This window comes from Lissotriton helveticus, chromosome 11 (assembly GCF_964261635.1).
Source record: "Lissotriton helveticus chromosome 11, aLisHel1.1, whole genome shotgun sequence".
NCBI lineage: Eukaryota > Metazoa > Chordata > Amphibia > Caudata > Salamandridae > Lissotriton > Lissotriton helveticus.
The window spans coordinates 789161441-789181515 of NC_136072.1; the positions used below are offsets into that span (position 1 = coordinate 789161441).

Here is a 20075-nt window from a genome sequence, read left to right on the forward strand (position 1 = left end):
GAGCACACATATTAGTTTCCCACATGCTCGTGAGGATGCAACTTTTATTCTAGGTTGGTTAATATTTTCACCACACACTTTATTAATAATATTAATTAATTATGGAAGTTAAACTTCACGAGCAGAAATAAATATATTTCAAAATCTCGCTCCATCACATGTATAACATGCAAAGATTTTACTTCAGTTCTGCTACCAACGAGGTGTATGAAAAGGGTTTGAAAACCCTCCCTATGATGAAGGGACGTCATTATCCATGACAGCCACCACCTATTTGTAGGACATAATCCCTGTTTTTAAGGTTCAAGAAAGGCCGTCTTCGGTGTTCTGCGCTGATCGGATGTGGCTATATAGAACATAAATCATTGAGTAGTTTGTCCACGGTCTTGCAGTAATTTGCTGAACTTCTCCATACATCATTGGCGTGAGCCATAGAATGCCTCCTCCCACACTCAAATTGTCTCAATGGACCTGCTCACCTGTGGTCTGGGACCCCCAAATAGTTTGGTGAACCTGGTGCACATGCTCACTACTGTCACAATCCTCTTAGAATGAGAAGCTGGTACTGACAGGCAGTTTAGAAGCTTTCACTGGTGGGACTTGCGAGAAGATATTACGCGCACCGGTCACTGATGGGCAGAGGAACAAGCTGAAGGCCTTACCCTGGCATGTGCTGCAAGGAGGTTGAATGGGTTGAGCCCTGGTAAAGCAGGACACTCCCCAAATTCAGAGTCTTCCACCCTGAAAGAGTCACTTTCTGGAAATGCGCCAACGATCTGGAATGCTATACTGACATCTGACAGGTCCACTTATAAAAATGAACTTAAACAGCACTTATTAAAACCTTTCGTATTGTGGACCCACCTATTGTATCTGATCTCCTCAAACCTGTACTACAAAGATACCAAAACCTCTCTGGAGACATCCTCCTGTTCTAATGTCATTTTTTTGGTTGCCCTACTCTGGACCATGTGCTATGTACGGATCGTGACGCTCTATAGCGTGGATTTAAGTAAATAAACATGAGGAGATGGCGTTACGTGTGGCTTAAGGCCACAGAGCTAAAACATAAGATTTTTTTAACCATCAAAAAAGATTACTGGTCATCGGCCGGCTTGAACCCAATTTCTCACGTACTCTGAAGAGACCACAAGGTGACTTTAGCCTCCTGTTCCACACCAAAAATACATACATGAAGTTGGCTTAAAATCGCCAGTCTGGAAGATCCCTCCAGTGTGCACTGTAATAGAACATACAATACAATTGGCTCACAACCTCGTGTTTTAGGATTTATTATCTATTCTTCTAGCGTAATAATAGCATTGTATGCCACGGGTGCTGTCTGCTCCATCATTCGTGGATCAGTTTTGCAGGTAGCACTGCTACAGTTCCCCCTCCGGCCAGCAGAGGGCAGTGCTCGAGAGATACGACTGCGAGTGAGTGTGCAAGGAAGGGGAAGGAGGCACGCCCAAGAGGGGGGCGGTGAGGTACTACACCCGGCAGTGAGGTACCGACGCACCCGCAGACATGGCTGTGAACCTCAGCAAGAATGGTGCGGCCCTGCAGGCGGCCTACGAGGACGTCCTGACCGAGAAGAGCCGGACCGACTGGTGAGTGCGCCTTCTTCCCTGCTGTGCACCCCCATGTGTTTCTACCGACGCTCTGCCCATGCACTTTACTTTAAACCCAGTGCTGTCCACGCCTGCTGCCTCTTTTACCCTCAAACAATTCCAAGTGTCTCCGATTCGTTCACCCCCCTCCCCCCTTTCCAGTGGCGTTCTTCCGATCTCACCTATGCCCAAATGCTCCCCCTCATATTAGCCTCCCCCTGCTGACACTGATCCCTCCAGCCGAGCTCGAATGGGTGGAGAACCTTCCCCCCCCCTCCCGCCTGTCCCCAATTATACGCTTCCTGCCCCTCATCCGAGCCCCTGACTCCGCACCATCCTGCTTTCCCATCTATTCATTCTGCTGTTGCTCTGCTCTTCCCACACCTTCATCGGTTGCCCCTCCTACTGCGCCCCATCCTTTTCGAGCAAACATCAGAGACCCCCACACACAGCCAGCTCCCAATGCCTCCTCGCTTTACCGCTGCAGGCGCTTGTTTCCCTCGGTCTAGGCCGCACTTCCGGGTATGAGGAGGGGCACTCACTCCCTTAGAGAACAGAGGAAAGTAGAGATGTCCCATGATCATGCATCACACATGTCCCTTCTGTAACCCCACCACCCGCTTTTGCTGACTACGTAATACCCAGAGGATGTGGCAGTCAGTCGCACCTGATGTCTTGTCGGGTTTAATCGGTCATGCTAGGTGTATTGAAATACTGGAGGGATTTGAAAAAGTCAGTCACAAGTCAGACTGGTACTTCTGAAATTGTGGCACTTCTGGGGCACTTCCTTTCCAATGTCGGTGGGTGCGGTTGAATGTACTGTCAGTCAAATTGGCCAGTGCTTAGGAAAGTGCGGTGGGACCAAGGAAAAGTCAGTCAATTCCAAATTAATTAGAGAGACGATTGGAACGAAACGATCCAAACAAACGTGCAGACGCCACGCATAACAGATGTCACGTAGGAACCGCCATACATAACATAGCCCTACTTTTAGTGTCCTTTGCTGTAGAGCTCCCTGAAGATACTTTATTTTAAAGCTTTTATTTAGGGCTGCCTAGACCCGAAGGTATCAGAGCGCTTTACATGAGTATCAGATCATAGTTACAGGTTACATCGTTAACAAAGGTTACACAGTTCTTGGAGCAAGGCAACATAGTTACTTGTAAGGTCGAGATAAACAATAAGCCCAAGTACGTAAGGGGACATCTCCTTGGACAGCTTAACAGTAGGTCGCGCAAGGGGTCTAAAAGAGGGCGCGTGGCCCCCGGAAAGCCTGCTCCTTCGTAAAGAAACATAGAGATACACTTTAACATGATGTGGGGTTTGTCAAACCTACCAATTTCCTCTCTGCTGTTTACTCACGAATCCCGGCTACGTGGGCTTTAGCTTTGTTCTTCTTAGTCAGAACAACATCCCCCCCTGCTTCACAGACCACATTTTGCGATCAATTTCCTGTTTTAGTCACACCGAATGCAGCTATTCACCCTTTCCTATCCCTTATACAAGTACTTTTACGTGTCTGGTATAGGAAGGTCATTCTAAAAGAGAAGCAACTAAAATTATGTTAATGTGGTGCAGAAGAGGAAGAAGTTGGGAGAAGCGGAACCTTCCACCGAGAATTAAATCTTCCCCTTTCTTTTTTGTGCATATTGCTTGGCGTAGCGCGGGTTCACAAAAAAAGATATGTATATTTTGATTTGTTTCTGTTCACCCACGTCGATAGTCTTGTTTTTCTTTTATATTTCGCACTGGTACTCTGACCTGTAGGTAAGGTGGTCTGGTCTGGTATGCTCCATTTTGCTGGATCTCTTGAGTCTTTTGTACCTTTGTTCTGTTGGGTACTTGGATGTGAATGAAAGCGCAGTCACTGATGTAATTTCATCTGGTGGTAACACATGAATAAAATAAGTAGAATGACGGATCTTCCTCTTGCCCCATCTCTTCCTCCCCCACCCCATGTTCCCCACTTACCATACTGCCAGCTCCAGTGGACGTGTGCTATAAGCAAAATTGATTGACAATGTATTCATGTTGAAACATGCCAGTTGGAATTCAGTTTGCCTTGAGTGCAACTGCTCAGTACTTATAATTGTGGGTAAACAACTTAATGAAAATGGCAAGCATGAGTGAAGGCAGTGAAACCTGTCGATCCTTCACTATTCCAATACACGCATGATCCTGATTTCAATGCTGAACTGTTTTTTAATTTTTATTATTAAATAGCCATTTCTGTTTCCTTTTATTTGTTCTTTAGTGTGTTGATATGCATATGCTGTGCCCGACTTTGCAAGTTACACAACATAAGTTTGTGTATGTGTTACTACATATTTCACCTAATTATTTTTCTATTAGATGTTTCCATTAGCGATGTGATATTACTCTCATTAACTTATTTTCACCATATGCAGTAATTACATTAGTGGCAATGGCAAAGCTACATCGGTTGACCTGGTTCAGAATGAATTTTGAGTGCATCATGTGATTTTCACAGCGATTTTCCTTGATGATTGCAAGATCAGTTATTGGTCATTGGCTCTGTTCATAGGGGAAATTGCAATTAAGGATTTGCGAGTTGTATTGTGTTAGATCTGACAGCCTTAGGTGGTTATTCCCCCAACTTTTTGCCTGCCTCCGTCCATTTTTCTGTACCCATTTTTGCTGGCTGTAGGACTCTGTCCACTTTAGCACTGACAATCAGTGCTAAAGTGCTGTTGCTCGCTCCCCTAAAACATGGTAATATTGGATCATACATACCCAATAGGTATATTTAATTTGCTTATAGGGTAGCGTGCACTACAGGTGCCAGGGCCTATAAATTAAATGCACTGATTGTGTCGGCCATGTAAGTAGCACCCTAACCATTTTTGAGGCCTTCCATGTGCAGTTTGTTGTCACTGTGACTTGGCAGGCAAAACTACTTGCCAAGCCATGAACCCCCTTGCTTTACATATGTCATCCCTAAGTACAGCCCTTGGCAACCCAGAGGGCAGAGTGCTATGTAAGCAAAGGGAAAGACGTGCGTGTCTGCTTTACATGTCCTGAGAGTAAAAAAGCATCCTATCAAGTTTTTCACTATGGTGAGGCCGATTCCCCTAAAAGACTGGCATTGGTAATTTCCTTATGTGCTACTAAGTGGTAATTCCTGATCTCAGGGGAGTAGCTTTATCATATTTGGTATGGGTGGATTAGTAGTGATAAATAAGCTTTGCTAATAAGGTTGTATTTAGCAGTACTAATGCAGAAATGCCACTTTCAGACAATGTGCTTTTTTTCCGCTCGTAGCTTTGCTAAATGTGACCTCCAGCCTGCCTCTAATACACAATTGGACGGAGTAACAGTTCCCCCTTCGTGCATTCTTACCCGACAGCCATAAACCCAGCAAGGCCAGGGGTGGCTGAACACCCCTCTGCATTCCGATGGCTGGGCTGGTCAGCACCGGGACATTAAGGTGTAATGACCTGACCCCACCCGACTGGCTGGTGGTCCCCATAGATAACCCGGTAGAAAGGACTGCCTTGAAAGGGGTGCTTGTGCACTTCAAAACCACTTTTTGAAGTTTCTCCCACATCAAAAGCACATTTGGGTATAAGTACCGGGTCTCTGACCCTTCCAAATTAGACACTTCAGGGCCTACACGAATCTCCGTTAGAAGAACTGCGGTGCTGCTCGAAGGACTCGGCAGGACTGCTTTCCTGAAAGGACTTCTGTCTGCATGTTTCCTTCTGCTCTCTGACTCTGCTGAACGAGAGCTGAACTCTGCCTTCCCTCCAAAGTGATCTCCAAGTGCTTGTTAGCTTACCTCCTGTTTCTGAAGTCTCAGGGACACAAAAGACTTCCCGTAGTTTTGCCAGTGCTGTTGGACTTTGCTTACTTGTTATTCCTACCCTTGCCTGAGGTGCCCCTTGCAAGTTCTGGGCCTCAGAAGTGGGTTCTGCAGCTGAGTCTCTGGCAAATTCGACGCGATGCAGCGCAAAGCCCCACACTCCCTCGCCGCAGAGCTTCTCGGGAACTGACGATGGACGACGCAAAGCCTTGCTTTGCAGACTCTGCCCCCGGATCCAAGGTACTGTGTACAGCGGGCTCAAGAGAGTACATGTAGTCAGCCCACGCTCCATCGAGGTTGGCCTTCACTTTGGATTTGCACCAGTCCCTCGCTACCTGAAGTAACCTTTTTAGCGCCACCTGCTTCTAAGCTCTTTCTTGCATTTATTTCTTCAACATTCAATATCTTTACTGCTACTTGCTGGATTTTTATCGTTTTAGTCTTGTTTTATTCTGATAAATCTCTATTTTTCTAAACTGTTGTGGAGTCTTTTTGTGGTGTATTTACTGTGGTCTATGAGTTATTGCGCAAATACTTTACACATTTCCTTCTGGGTTAAGCCTACCTCTTCTGTGCCAAGCTGTCGGAGGGTGAGCACAGGATAATCTAGGATTGTGTTGTTACTTATGCTGACTAGGATTGTGGTCTCTACTTGGACAGGGTGTATACCTCTGCCAACTGGAGACCCGATTTCTAACATTGTTATCAATTTAACCAGGTAATTTGGCGTCCATGAGGTGACCAGTCTCTCAATTCTTGATATTTTAATTCTTTTTACCAATCCGTTTTAAGAAGCTTTCCTTTAAAACAGGAGTGTCCATCATTGGTTGGAGTCCTGCCTGATCCTCAGGATATACCTGATAGGAAATTCACACGATATATATATATATATATATATATATATATATATATATATATATATATATATATATATATATATATATATATATATATATATATATATATATACATGCATGCATACAAGGACACTAAAATGGAATTATTTACCTATTCAGTTGTCAATGTAAAATTGACACTGCAATCGCTTTCGGATATCCAAGCATGATCCTACAGCTTCACAGGCTATGTTTTCAAAGATCCCAGTGGTCAGACCACATCGTCTTTTCTGATTCGTTTTGTCTGACCCCATTGGAAATCAGTCCTATGGCTTTTCGTGGGAGCTTGCTTCTACTCTGCCAAGTTAAACACCATACCCTCATTCATACAGCTGACTACACATCCTCTGTCAACTTAAAATGCCTAATTTTGTATCTGTACTATGGCCTCTGCTTTGGCTACATTCTGTTTATATACCTGTATGACTGTTGGGTCTCTGACCTTCTTTTAGCTCGCAGTTACTTATTACATTAGTTTCACACACCCTGGTGACTGGTTGTTAAGCAGGACCTTCTTTCAGTTTTTGTTTTCATGTTGGAAATTTCTGTCTAGGTTTCATTGAATATATGCTACGTTTTCCAAATGACGTCACTTGGGCATTTCGTAGGATTTTGCAGTATTGAATTCATATCAAGAGATAAAATATCTTAACCAATCAGAAAGCATTGAACCAAGATGTGTTCATACAAGAGACTCATATAAGTCCTCTACTGTGTGCCACATGTCATTGAAATGGGACCGAACATAGCACTTGGTCTCAGTTTTATGACCATTAAAGTTATAATATGAAGGTAAAAATTCAATTCCTGTGGGAGATGAGTAAAGGCAGGTGCATCCATTAAGTCAAAAAGGTAACCTTTATGTGCTCGAACAGAGTGAATTTGTCATTCAGGCCTCAAGTTCTTCGTCTACCGGAGGTAATCCAATTATAGGTGTGATTTGCATTGGGCCACCTATTCCTAGAAATGAAATCCGAAGTAAATATGTTACAATGTTAATAAGATGTTAATCAAGATTATGCTTGAAGAGCCTTAGAATCCCCAGGTATGTGGAGCATGTTTTCATGTAACATGTATCACTCTAGGATTAATTCGCTTTAATAAACAATGTCACAGCAATTCACTGCCCAGTATTACAGTTATTGAAATGGAGAATGCTATGAGAACAGTAAAATTACTACAGCGTTCTAGTGAAACCGAAATATGACTTTTAGAACAGTTGCAGTGCAGCCTCAATCACTGCATTGTTTACCACACAGGCCAGAGACTAAAAGGATCAATAACAAACCAAGGAATCTGTTGGGCAATTGTTGAAAAATAAGTAGAGAACCAAAGTAAGCACATCCCCCAAAAAGTTAAAACCCTTTAAGTAGAAATCGAGATGGTGACATTTTCATGAGCGTTTCAGGTTGTTTAAACATTCTACCCCCTAGAAAAACCTCATCTAAGATAGTTTTAGGCATGAATATGTTATTCAAACAAAATGATTGATTATGGAAACAATACCAAGAATGGCCATGTCCGGGGACCAGATGATTTTCCAAGTTTTATTCAGACTTACATGACATGCTATCTGAAATTACTAGAACTGTTTACATTCTGTTATATGATTACTGCCCCCGTATTGCACAGTTGCTGCATGCTTGTAATTCCAATAGCAGAAAATACTGCGCTTTAACAAAAGATTACCATGCTATGTTGCCGTTTCATGCAAACTAAAGAATATTGAATAAAGTCCTTGCGTTAAATTGGGATCTCTCTGCCCTGTCCCAATGAATGCTACAGCTATCTAACTTTGTTAAAAGCAGAATGGCGGCCTCAAACATTCTTACACATGCCACACTTCAGTTACGCCTGCTGCTCAATGTTGAAAAATAATTTGGCCATCTCAAGTGATCCTTCTTAATCCATATTTAAGGTGCCACAGAAGACCCAGAATTGTTCTCCTTTGTTGATGTGTTAGATCTCCAGCAGAAAGAAATGTGTATTCATCAACAATTTTGTCTCTCTTATCTTTAAGCAATAAATCAATATTAGATGGCAAGGCGCCCTGCCAAATTCCTTTTGTAGGGGTAGACCTGATACCTTCATAGACTGCCCCACTGGTTTTCTACTCTTTACTCCTGATCTCCTTTCTGTTTTCCAAAATATATAGGAACATTAACAGACCCCTATCAGGCTTTCCCTGGGAAAGTAAGCGTCCCCGAAAATCCATCAGTTCGCTTCAGAGTACCAAAATCAGTGAAGAGCTTCACAACCCAAACTTCCAGTGGTGCCTCTGTCCCTTCAAATTATCTTGGATGTTTTAATGAATTGGCCGTTCGCAAAATTATGATAGTGTCTTGGGTAAGTTTTGTTAATGTAAACTTTTTAACTTTTTCCTAGATAGCTTTGCCACTCTGGACACTGATGAACTAATCCCGTAACCATCTTGTGCCACACTTTCCAGAGCATCTACGAGCAAAGCTCAACGACCTAGATAGTGTGAGAAAAATGAGTAACTGAGTCAGGTAGTATCAGAACCTGAACGATTATTGGAACACCGTATTAGCCATTGTAGATCATAAAGAGTTTTTGCCACCCATAAATAATAGAACACAAGGCAATGAATTTGTTGCTACCCTGCACATGTCCATATTAATCCAGTTCTGCGCTTTTAAAATAGACGAGGAATAGCTATAAAATTACTGTCCCGAAGTCTAACTAGTAATCCTAAATGACAGATAGCATCTTATAGTTACACCACCAGACCTTCCTTTCAAAGTTTTCTGCGTATTTAGACTAACTTGCAGGTCTGCTTCCCTGAAATTAGGATGGTGTATGAGTTCAGATGGGAAAGTTTTCTTAATATCCTTATAACGTCGGAGGGATACGTGCGTTTATTGCCCAAAGACTTGGGCGTCTCAGTGAATCAGTAGAAAATACACATTTTGTTTATTCTCCAAATGACCTTGTAATCCTTCAATAGGCTATTTAGAACGTGGCTGTTTGACAAACTCAGCTGTTAGAGATTCAGTACAGAAGTAGGCTCCCTGGAAAACATGGTATTATTCTGTTATCTGCTACACAAATAGCGACGTGAATAAATAATACACTAACCGAGATGTTAAAACAAGAATTTGTTCACTCTATGAATTTTCTCATTTCCATATACCACTGATCAGCCCGTACACAACTGTAGATCAAACTACTAAACTGTTTAAAGATGTGCGTCCCTTGTAGCATTACATTGCATTGTGTGGTTCCGAAAGTCCTTGCCTGTGAGTACTTTGGAGCCCCCTGCCATTTGTCTTCATCCTACTTGCTCCCAGAGATTTAACAGTGTAGCCAACATCATATGTACCCTATACGTTCATACACCTAGCTGTGTGAATGGAGATTGCCTGGTCGGTGGCATATCCAGGGTTTGTGATACAAAACGAGCTGTTTATATCTAGGGAGGGTGGATGTGTGTCTCATGAGAATAAGAATAATCCAAAGTCCACTCTAATTAATTCTCTTTCCAGAGACAACGGCAAGTTAGACCTGCCCATAAAAAGTTTTGTTTCTTCTGTGAAATTTCTTGGCATGTTGCGAAACACAGATACATTTTTGCCATGGCATTCTGTCCAGTTTGTTATGAAGATTTCAAACCTGATACACTTGAAGCTGAGTGTTTATAACCATTTTAACACCCAAGAGTACCACCGTGGGATTGCAGGTGTGTCGCTTTCAGTGATTCCAAACATCCTGTAAGTATTGTGCCACTTGTCTTAGTACTTTGAAGGGTAATGGAGAACCAATTTAATCTGAAAGAGAGAGCATAGTGAGACACAATATGCTGCTTGCTTTCATTTAGCTCTGGTAAGCGGGACAGAGTTATTTTGAATACTATCGGGACTATGCTATGGCATTTAAATACTCTTTGAACAAATTCAAAACGAAAGGGTTTCCCAATAAAACCTCTGTGCAAAAAATAATTGTGGGAGGTGTTCCACGTAAGATAGCTAAATGCTACACACTCTAAAATTTGCTGCCGGTATCCGGGAGCTGAGTCAACTAAAACTGATAATTACTATTATGTAAATGTTGCTAGTCAACACGTCAGACCATTTTTCAAGTAACATTAACTTCCTAATATCTGCAGTTCCTGAGGGGGAAAAAACATATGGTAGCTCATATAAAGTTCTGGTTAAGCAACAACGGCAGAATCAATCAATCAATCATAGCATTTGTAAAGCGCGCTACTCGCCCGTGAGGGTCTCAAGGCGCGGGGGTGAGAGGGGGAGGGAGGTGCTGCTACTGCTCGAACATCCAGGTCTTGAGGTGTCTCCTGAAGGTGAGGTGGTCCTGGGTCAGTCGAACTTGGACGGGGAGGGAGTTCCAGGACTTGACAGCCAGGTAGGAGAACGATCTTCCTCCGGTGGCGGTTCCTCTAATCTGTGGGATGGTGGCGAGGGCGAGGCTGGTGGAGCGGAGCTGGCGGGACGGAGTGTAGAATGTGAGGCATCTGTTGAGGTAGTCTGTCGTGGAGAGCCTTTTGTGCGTGGGTGAGGAGCCTGAACGTGATTCTCTTGCTGACTGGAAGCCAGTGCAGGTCTCTCAGGTGGGCGGATATGTGGCTCTGGCGAGGGATGTCGAGGATGAGGCGAGCGGAGGCGTTCTGTATGTGCTGGAGTCTTCTCTGAAGTTTTTGCTGTGGTTCCTGCGTAGAGGGCGTTCCCGTAGTCCAACCGGCTGGTGACGAGGGCTTGGGTGACGGTTCTTCTTGTTTTGGTGGGGATCCATCTGAATATCTTTTGGAGCATGCGCAGGGTGTTGAAGCATGAGGATGAGATGGTGTTGACTTGTTTGGACAGTGTGAGCGTGGAGTCCAAGATAAATCCCAGGTTGCGTGCATGGTCTGTGAGTGTCGGTGCGGTGCCCAGCGCGGTGGGCTACCAGGAGTCGTTCCAGGCAGATGGGGATGGTTCCAGGTTGAGGACTTCCATCTTGTCCGAGTTCAGTTTCAGGCGGCTGAGCTTCATCCAGTTTGCGACGTCCCTCATTCCTTCCTGGATGTTGGTCTTGGCGGTGGCTGGGTCTTTGATGAGGGAGAGGATCAGCTGGGTGTCGTCGGCGTAGATGATGTTGAGGTTGTGTGCGCGGACGATGGCGGCGAGGGGGCTCATGAAGACATTCAAGAGAGTCGGGCTGAGCGAGGAGCCTTGGGGTATGCCGCAGATGATCTTGGTGGACGCGGAGTAGAAGGGAGGGAGGCGGACTCTATGGGATATGCCGGAGAGGAATGATGTGATCCAGTCCAGGGCTCTTCCTTGGATCCCTGTGTTGTAGGGGCGAGATCCTAGGGTGCGGTGGCAGACGATTGAGAGGTCAAGGAGGATGAGATCGGCTGTTTCCCCGTTGTCGAGCAGGGTCCTGATGTCATCGGTGGCTGCGATGAGGGCGGTCTCAGTGCTGTGGTTGGCGCGGAATCCGGACTGGGATGGGTCGAGGGAGCCATTTGCCTTGAGGAAGGTGGTCAGCTGTTTGTTGACGGTCTTCTCGATGACTTTCGCTGGGAAGGGAAGAAGGGAGATGGTCCGGAAGTTCTTGAGGTCCTTAGGGTCCGCTGTGGGTTTCTTCAGTAGAGCGTTGATCTCTGCGTGTTTCCAGCTCTCTGGGAAGGTGGCGGTTGAGAAGGAGTTGTTGATGATGTTCCGGAGGTGGGGTGCGATGACGGCGTCTGCTTTGTCGAAGATGTGGCGGGAGCATGGATCGGACGGTGAGCCGGAGTGGATGGTGTTTATGACGTGGGTGGTGTCTTCAATGCTGATGGGGTTCCAGGTGTTGAGGGGGGTGATGGTTCTGTGGCTGATGGCAGAGTCTGGACACAGACGCTGTCGTGTAGGTCAGCGATCTTGCTGTGAAAGAAGGTGGCGAGGGCGTCGCAGAGGTCTTGCGATGGTGGGATGTCATTGGAGTTGGCGCTGGGGTTGGAAAGTTCTTTCACGATGCTGAAGAGCTCCTTGCTGTTGTGTAGGCGCTCCTTGAAAGAAGTCCTCTTCGTGGTGCGGATCAGTTGGTGGTGTATGCGGGTGGCGTTCTTGAGAGCTGCATGGCTTTCTGCCGCCTGTTCGCAGCACCAGGTCTTCTCGAGGGTTCGGCAGGATTTCTTAGAGTCCTTGAGTTCGTCAGTGAACCAGGTGGCTATTCTGTTGCCGGGCTTGCCAGGAGGGTTCTTCAGTGGTGCGAGGGTGTTGGCGCAGTTGCTGATCCACTGTGCGAGGTTGCGTGCGGCGGCGTTGGGGTCAGATGGCGGGTTCTGGCTTAGTGACGTTGTGAGCTGGTCGGTGGTGATTTTTCTCTAGCTTCTGCGGGGGGATCTGCTGCGGGTGGTGGTGGGATGTAGTCTTCTTGAAGGTGAAGGGGATGCAGCTGTGGTCGGTACAGTGGAGGCCGGTGGTGTGGCTGTAGGTGACGTGGTTACTGGCGGAGAAGATGGGGCGAGCGTGTGTCCGGCGTAGTGGGTGGGGGTGGTCACCAGTGTTTAAGTACGAGGTTGGCTAGGTTGTCGAGCAGGGTGGTGGTGGTGTTATCGTTGAAGTTCTCCAGGTGGAAGTTCAGGTCCCTTAGGAGGATGTAGTCTGCGGAGGCGAGGGAGTGCGGGCTGATGTAGTCGGCGATGGCTTCGCTGAATTGTGTGCGTGGGCCCCGGGGTCTGTAGATGAGGGTTCCTCTGAGGGTGGTCTTTGGGTCGGTGTGGATCTGGAAGTGTAGGTGTTCGGCGGTGGTGAGGGTTTCCTCGGTGTTGGTTGAGACGCTAATGGTGTTCCTGTGGACGATGGCGATTCCTCCTCCGGTTTTGTTGGTGCGGTCTTTCCGGGTGATCTTGTAGCCGTCCGGGATGGCTATGGCGATGTCGGGGGATGAGGAGGCGTTCATCCAGGTCTCCGTGAAGAAGGAGATGCCCGAAGCTGTAGTGTCGAGGAGGTCCCAGACCTCAAATTTTTATAATTGCGAGACAAGGTTTTTTTTATGCAGAAGTGGTTTCTAATGGTTGTAAGAAGACTCTCAGGCAACAGTTTAGTGTCTAACACTTCCAGTGTGGTTAGAAGTGCAAAGTTATAGATGTATTCTGCACTAGATCCATATGACATTCATAAACCAATCCGAAAATCTCTGTACAACGTGCAGGAAACTGTACCCATGCAGAATACCATGTCAGACGCAATACACGGATCAGAGACTGACCATACAATGCAGGAAGCTTTTTATGTAAAATAATCCCAAAATATCTTCAGGTTTTTAATGAACAATATTTTATTATATAGTATAAAGTTGTAAAACATAGTCCGTAGTCAAACTTCACCGCTTACCTCAATTTAATTGCCAACTCATATAAAGGACACTGCACTTTCAGTACCTATGCAACAGCAATATAGTTAGCGATAATAGCTGGGAAGTTTGTGTGAGGTTTGTCAACCCTGGCCTTTGCTAGGACACACTTTCTTATTTCACGTTTGAGTTATGAGTGAAGGAAGGATCTGGTGAATACTATTTTGCATAATTGCTTAGTGTTTAAGTAGATTTGGGATATTTCTGTTTTTTTAGTTGGAAACAGTTTGTGAAATTGTAAAGACCTGCTATAATATAACATTCCTTTATACTCATTTTTTAAGTGCGATACAAAGTTCCACAAGTTGGGAAGCGTAATGTGAGACTGTTCTTATACGTGGTAATGAGAATGAAAATTAAATTGAATGACTTGTATGTGCTAGTATGGCTCAACAAGAAAGAAATTCACATAATTACTCTTAATTGGCAAGAGACTGTGGTATTTTCTTGACAATTGGAAGACTTGGAGGATCCATTAATATACATCCAAATTCCGTCTCTGTAAGGTTTGTGTAGACCAGAATGCTTTAATTTTCTATGGCTGTAAATTTTTTTTAGACAGCCTGGAAAAATCTTTCCAGCACAGTCCATATTGTGACAAAATCTTTATAGTCGGGGGTATGTATCGTTGCAAATTTAAATAAACATAAGAGCCCACTATTTAGAAATGCTTCCACCGGTTATCACTATAGACTTTGCAACTAATTATCTGAATTAGGGATGGATTTAGTACTCACTCTTTGATCACAAAGTAACTGAAGATGTAGTGAAGGTTATAATCTCTACTTAAGAGCCCTTCCTGGATGGCAGCAAAACTTAACAAGGCGGGTTTGTTGTCTGTGCCTTTAAACCAGCACTTGTAGTCAAAGGGTGAGATCTTTTCTGCAGTGATATAAATGCAAATTATTCCTTTCATTTTGGGGGGTGAAAATGTGGAGCAGTTAATTGATTTAAGACTATATAAACCATAAAATAATTAAACAATCCGCTATCCAGGCGCCCAAGTTATTGAAGATCTTTTCAACATTAGCAAATCAAAAAATACAACTGCTTGAGCTAATTTTCTTTGTGAGCTGAAACACATGTTTCGGACTGATCCTTTGTCTTTCTGTTTCATTGTATACATACGTTGTCTTTCTGTTTCATTGTATACATTTATGCTCCGATTTGGACAACTTTTATTGACATTAAGTCTTTTTATTATCATTCTTAACAGTCCAAATATTGGTCTGTTCACATGACCATATGACCATAATCTCCAACTTTAGTTTCCTCAAAGGTTGTCAGCACTTTTCTTTCTGAAGCAAAGTCCCTATTCACAGTGTTTCAGGGGTATCAGTCGGTGTTTAATTACACATGTATTTTCCTTATAGTAGCCTTACGTAAAACGCCCCATTTCTACTTCATCTGCCTTTCACATGCAACATGCGTTAGTCTGTGAAGACCAATTGTTTGAAATACTAAATTTTGTTATAACACTCTTTCTAATATGATCTCAGCTTTACTGAATATAACACAGTTTTTCTCTTTGCTGTTATGGATACAATTAGTTGAACTCTGCAAAAACTGTACAATAACACCCATTTGTTGTTCATAAACAAACTAGTAATTCATGTGAGAAGTTGGCCTAGTATATGCTGTCCACTAATTAAAGTGGGCACCCTGTACCAGTCCAAACGACCCTTATTGATTAGGTCAAAGATAACCTTTATGAAAGCTGTCCTAGTGGTAGCTATGGAGAGCAGCCTTCAGGCTAAGTCTTGAAGGAATGTAAAACAGCTTGTTTTACCAGTCTGTAACCTCTTGAATAACCAAATAAAAGGAGAACCACACAAGAGATATATAAAATATATATATTTATTACTAAACACTCTCTACTAACCTCTATATGAGATTAGGGCACAAGGTACACAATTATTAATCAATAGAATGACAGTAAATCACACAATACACAGCGGGCTCCAGGGGGAGACCGAACCATATACTAAAAAAAATGGTATAACAACCACAACTTAACTAGACGCAGTGCCTAGAGCAAATGCAATCGCTCGGACCCCAAGGAACCACCCAAAGTAGTGACACAGGGGTCCCATGGAGGACGGGTGCAGTGTGTGAACACAGACGCGAGTTCTGTACAACTCGATGGGAAAGTTGCAGTTGGAAATTTAGAGTTTAAGGACACTTCGGAGAGGACTTCAAGCAAACCCTTTGGAACATAGAAGGTTCTAAGGCCAGCACCCTTGTGAGTACCAAGATACCTGTGTTACCTATCCCAGAGGAGCCAGGTGCATAGGGGTCAAGTGGTGTCGGAAACCTTTGTCGTTTTCAATGGCGTGACTCAATGAAGTGCTGCTGCCGTGAAGATGAAAAGTGTCCAGTGGAATCCAAGCCTGGATTCGAGGTGAGAAGAACGTGAAAGCAGAGAGGACAGAGTCTGGGTCACTTCAGGGTGACCAGGGCTCAGTAGACGAATGCGCACCGATGCCAGGTGCTTCACGTGAGATGACTGGGTGCTTGACTCTGCAGCCACGGGAACCAGGAGACGTCGACCAAAGTCTGGAGGTGAGCTGTCCCACAAAGGGTGTCGAGTGCTGAGGGGGTAAGTGTCCAGATTGAACACCAACAAGCCATGGCAAATGCAACCCATGCAGGCAGTGGAAAGACGGCTCGGTGTGGACCAGCAAGATCCTGGGAACTCTCCAAGCTATAGAGTCGGGGCATGTCATGTCTGGAGCAACCAGAAAAGCCCAACAGAAGTCTAAGTTACCTTCACAGGGAACCACATTCCAAGGGACCAGGGATTGTGAAGGGACCTCGAGCTGAATCACGAAATACCAGACCACGGAACACTCTTTGACTGTAGGCCAGAAATCTTCGGTGCAATTACTGCATGGGGTCAGGACTACACGTAGCCCAAAGCACAGCCTCAGGGATCGCCAAAAAGCATATGCTGCTGCAAAAGTACACAGTGCACAGGGGTTCAGGTTGCACGGTTCCCACAAGTGATACTGGTCTCAGAATTGCTGATAAGTCAAATCAACTTCAGGGACACCCAGGAACCCACCCCCTGTGTTGCAGAAATCTTTGGAGTCCATAGGTGCTCGGGAGATGCAAACCGGTCAGATGCGATAAAGGTGCCTGCCTTGCAGGGTAGTAACTCCTTTACTCCAAGGGAGATTCTTCAGTCATCCAGTGTAGAGTAGATCGTCAAAGTACTTGGTTTCTGCTTGCAGAGTTTAGTCCTGGTAAAATCTAAAGACCTGTAGTCAGGGTTCCTACTTTATACACAAGAAAGTGGTTGGACACACTCTGGGGACCCTCCTAGGGGAGGGACAGGAACATAGGGGTGGGTACACCCATGTCCTTTGTCCAGTTTCACGCCAGAGCAGGAGCAAATGGCTCCTGCAATCGGTTTGAGCTGGACTATGCACAGGGACACCAAATGTGCCCCCCAGTGCAGACTTTCAAACACTCTCAGAGTGTACCCATCCAGCCCCAATACACTAAATCCTGTCTGGGACGTGGTCACACCTCCCTGTGACAGGAAACCTATTGTCAAGCCTTCCCCTGCTCGAGTTTGGCTCAGCAGCAGGAGGGCAGACTCGTGTCTGTGGCTGGCAGCATCCATTCTGTGATGCTCAGGTCGAGAGAGCTTTTACCAGGTAGACCGGTGCCCCACATTAGTGGTTCTACAAGGGAGCAATCATACTTCCACACCAGTTACTGGTGTGGAGGAATGATTCCAAGGTGTTTGACACCAAACACAACATGTTTCTGTGCAGCTGTTTTATAGTTATCATTTACTGCAAGGTTATAATGCACTTAAGTATATATGGTATGTCTGCATCAGACAACCCTGGAGAATAGATTCTGAAGGCTGCAGAGGAGCTCTGCTCATGCATGGGCACCCTCTCGCACAAAACCCAGCACCCTACCTTCAGGATTGATAAGGCCTGCCATAGGGGTGACTGATAGGTTTATATGTGCAGTGCTTAGACTAGATATAGGAAACCTATATCTAAGTAAGGGGTGCATACACCACCTTACACAGGCTGCAGTAGAAGACCTGTGGTGTCAGTTTGAATGGTCTCTCAGGGGTGGCATAATACATGCTGCAGCCCCTGGGAGGCCTCTGTGGTACCTATACCCTGGGTACATGGTGTACCATATACTAGGGACTGATCGGGGTACCCCAGTATCCAATCTGGAGTGTACTCAAAGTACATGCAATCAATTTAGAGGAGAAAGCAGCTAGGCTGGGGTCCTGGATAGCGGGATCCCAGCCAGTCTAAGTTGAAAACAGTGAGACATCAGCAAAAAGTGGGGGTAAACATAAGAAGCAGATCCTACTCTCCTACAATTCATTTATGATACATCTTTTCGTTGACATTATGACCCTACAGGCTCAGATTTTCCACCTCTGGTTTATGCCCAACCTCTAACAGCCCTTGCATGTTCTTCCTCATGCTCTAGATAGGTCTGACCAAGGCTAATGTCATGAAATGCATAGTGAGACAGTTTGCTCTGATAGTCTGAAAAGTGTTTGGTAATTGGAGAGTTGTTTCAGATGATGTTTTGTTGCTGCTTCTCATCTGTGGTATATTTAAAGTTATATCTGTTTCTCATGTAAAGTGCTCTGATACCTTCGGGTCTAGCCAGCGCTATATAAAACTCTTTAAATAAATTCTTTCATCCTTGTTGTTGAGGTTTGTCAGAGTGACTTTGTTAACTTAGCTAGTTAAGGATTCTTCTTTCTTGTATTTTGCTTCAGATGAAGGATCCCTTCTCTCTTGGATCTCGGAATGAATGCTCGATTGTCAATGTTTCTACATTATCTTATTGATTTTGTTTGCTATATATAGTTATAAATCAAAGTCTCCATTCCAATCTTAGCCTGGTGCTTATTCCAAATTATGTTTAATTAGGTTCCTATTTCTTTTTAATTGAAGGGAGGTCAGTAGTAGTTTCTCTTTGTTTGCGAATCCCCAATCACTGTTTTTGGGGAGACACTTTTTCATGTGTATTCCCAATTGTCATTGCTTATTTTGCAAAGCTTTGCTTGTGTGACAAATGATGTTACCCTAAGTATTTTGAAAATGAAATGCTATATTTGAGCACTTTTGAATGTGCTGTCTGTTGCTTGCTTAGAAGTTGACCTTTATAGTTTGCAATTCAGGAGCACATCCAGTGGTTCCATGTGGCGATTGAAGATGAGTGGTGATGGGATTGAGCCTTGAGGTGCAGGCACATTGGTGGGTCATGCTCAAATTCAGTGCTGTTTGGTTGGATGAACTAGTGCTTGATGGATGAATAAACTGGGGAATCCCAATTCTACAATAGTGCAATTTAGTTCCACGTAAATGTACAGGGTATTGAGGGGTGCTTAATAGTGCATGGTTGATTATGTTTAAAACAGCAGCGCTGCCTTGGAGAATGATCAACAGAATGGTCACTGATTCTGGACAACAGCCCAGGCATAAACTTTGACTATGTTCCCTTAGGAGTAAGTTTGTTGTCGTGGGTATTGAATTGGTCATGCACCTGGAGTGTGACTGCCTTCTTCATGAGTTTGCCCATGAATGAGTGGTGGATGATTGGACAATAATTCTTGAGTTTGTCTAGTTATGTTTAGATTTTTCAAAAGAGGCAAAATGAGAAGGGTGCCTTTGGAAACACTGATGATGTTGAGCAGCTGCCTAAATACTTCCCTGGTGATGGACTTGAGAATACATGTGCAATAAGTAATATTTGTAAGATGGACTTTGGGGACATAAAGACATTTGTCAGTAAGAGAGAGAGAAGGTGTCCATTTGGGTGCACGGTGAATGGGAATTTGCAAGATAAAAGTTGATTTCTGGTCTTACTTTTTCTTTGCAGACATTTATTATTGCATTGCTTGTGTCAATGAGTTTTTTTTAATGGTTTAATCTTTATTGTTCAATAACTTTATTTGGTTCTTTGCTTCTGTTTGGGGAGGTTATTTTTGTGGTTTTGACCTAGGTGCTCAGGTTTTCTAGTTGATTAGTGTACAGTTTTCAGGATTTCGAGGCTTCTTGTTTGTCTTTGAAAAGCTTGTATGGATAGATGAAAGCTAAGGGAACATTTTGTAGTTTTGTTTCAGCAGATCCGCTATTTAGACCATCTCACCTTATTAGGTTGCATGATAGAAAATAAAAGCACACCTCCAATAGCCATTTGTATTTGTGATCTACTGTGACTGGTTCGTACCATGGCATATTGGCTTTGTCGCTTTTGGTTTAATTTCCTGTCAATCTTCAAAAATAGCTACAGTATCATCAGGTCATACTGCTCACACAGCACTCTCCCATAAATCGCATCTTGAGTACAGATATTTCTTGAATTTGAGCATTAAATTCCACATTCCTCCTG

General features: G+C 44.3%; 1 protein-coding gene across 7 annotated transcripts in view; it reads left to right on the forward strand.

Moving 5' to 3' along the window:
• Positions 1–1406: 1406 nt before the first annotated feature.
• DBNL (drebrin like) overlaps positions 1407–20075 on the forward strand; it is a 100682-nt gene continuing 82013 nt past the window's right edge. For 6 of the 7 annotated variants that reach the window (XM_078666743.1, XM_078666742.1, XM_078666746.1 and 3 more), the window contains exon 1: positions 1419–1610. In XM_078666743.1, coding sequence (XP_078522869.1) covers positions 1528–1610 — 83 coding nt within the window. In that variant the 5' untranslated portion in view covers positions 1419–1527. Of the gene's footprint in view, positions 1611–20075 lie in introns of all 7 variants that reach the window. The other variant, XM_078666740.1, reaches the window with a different exon arrangement.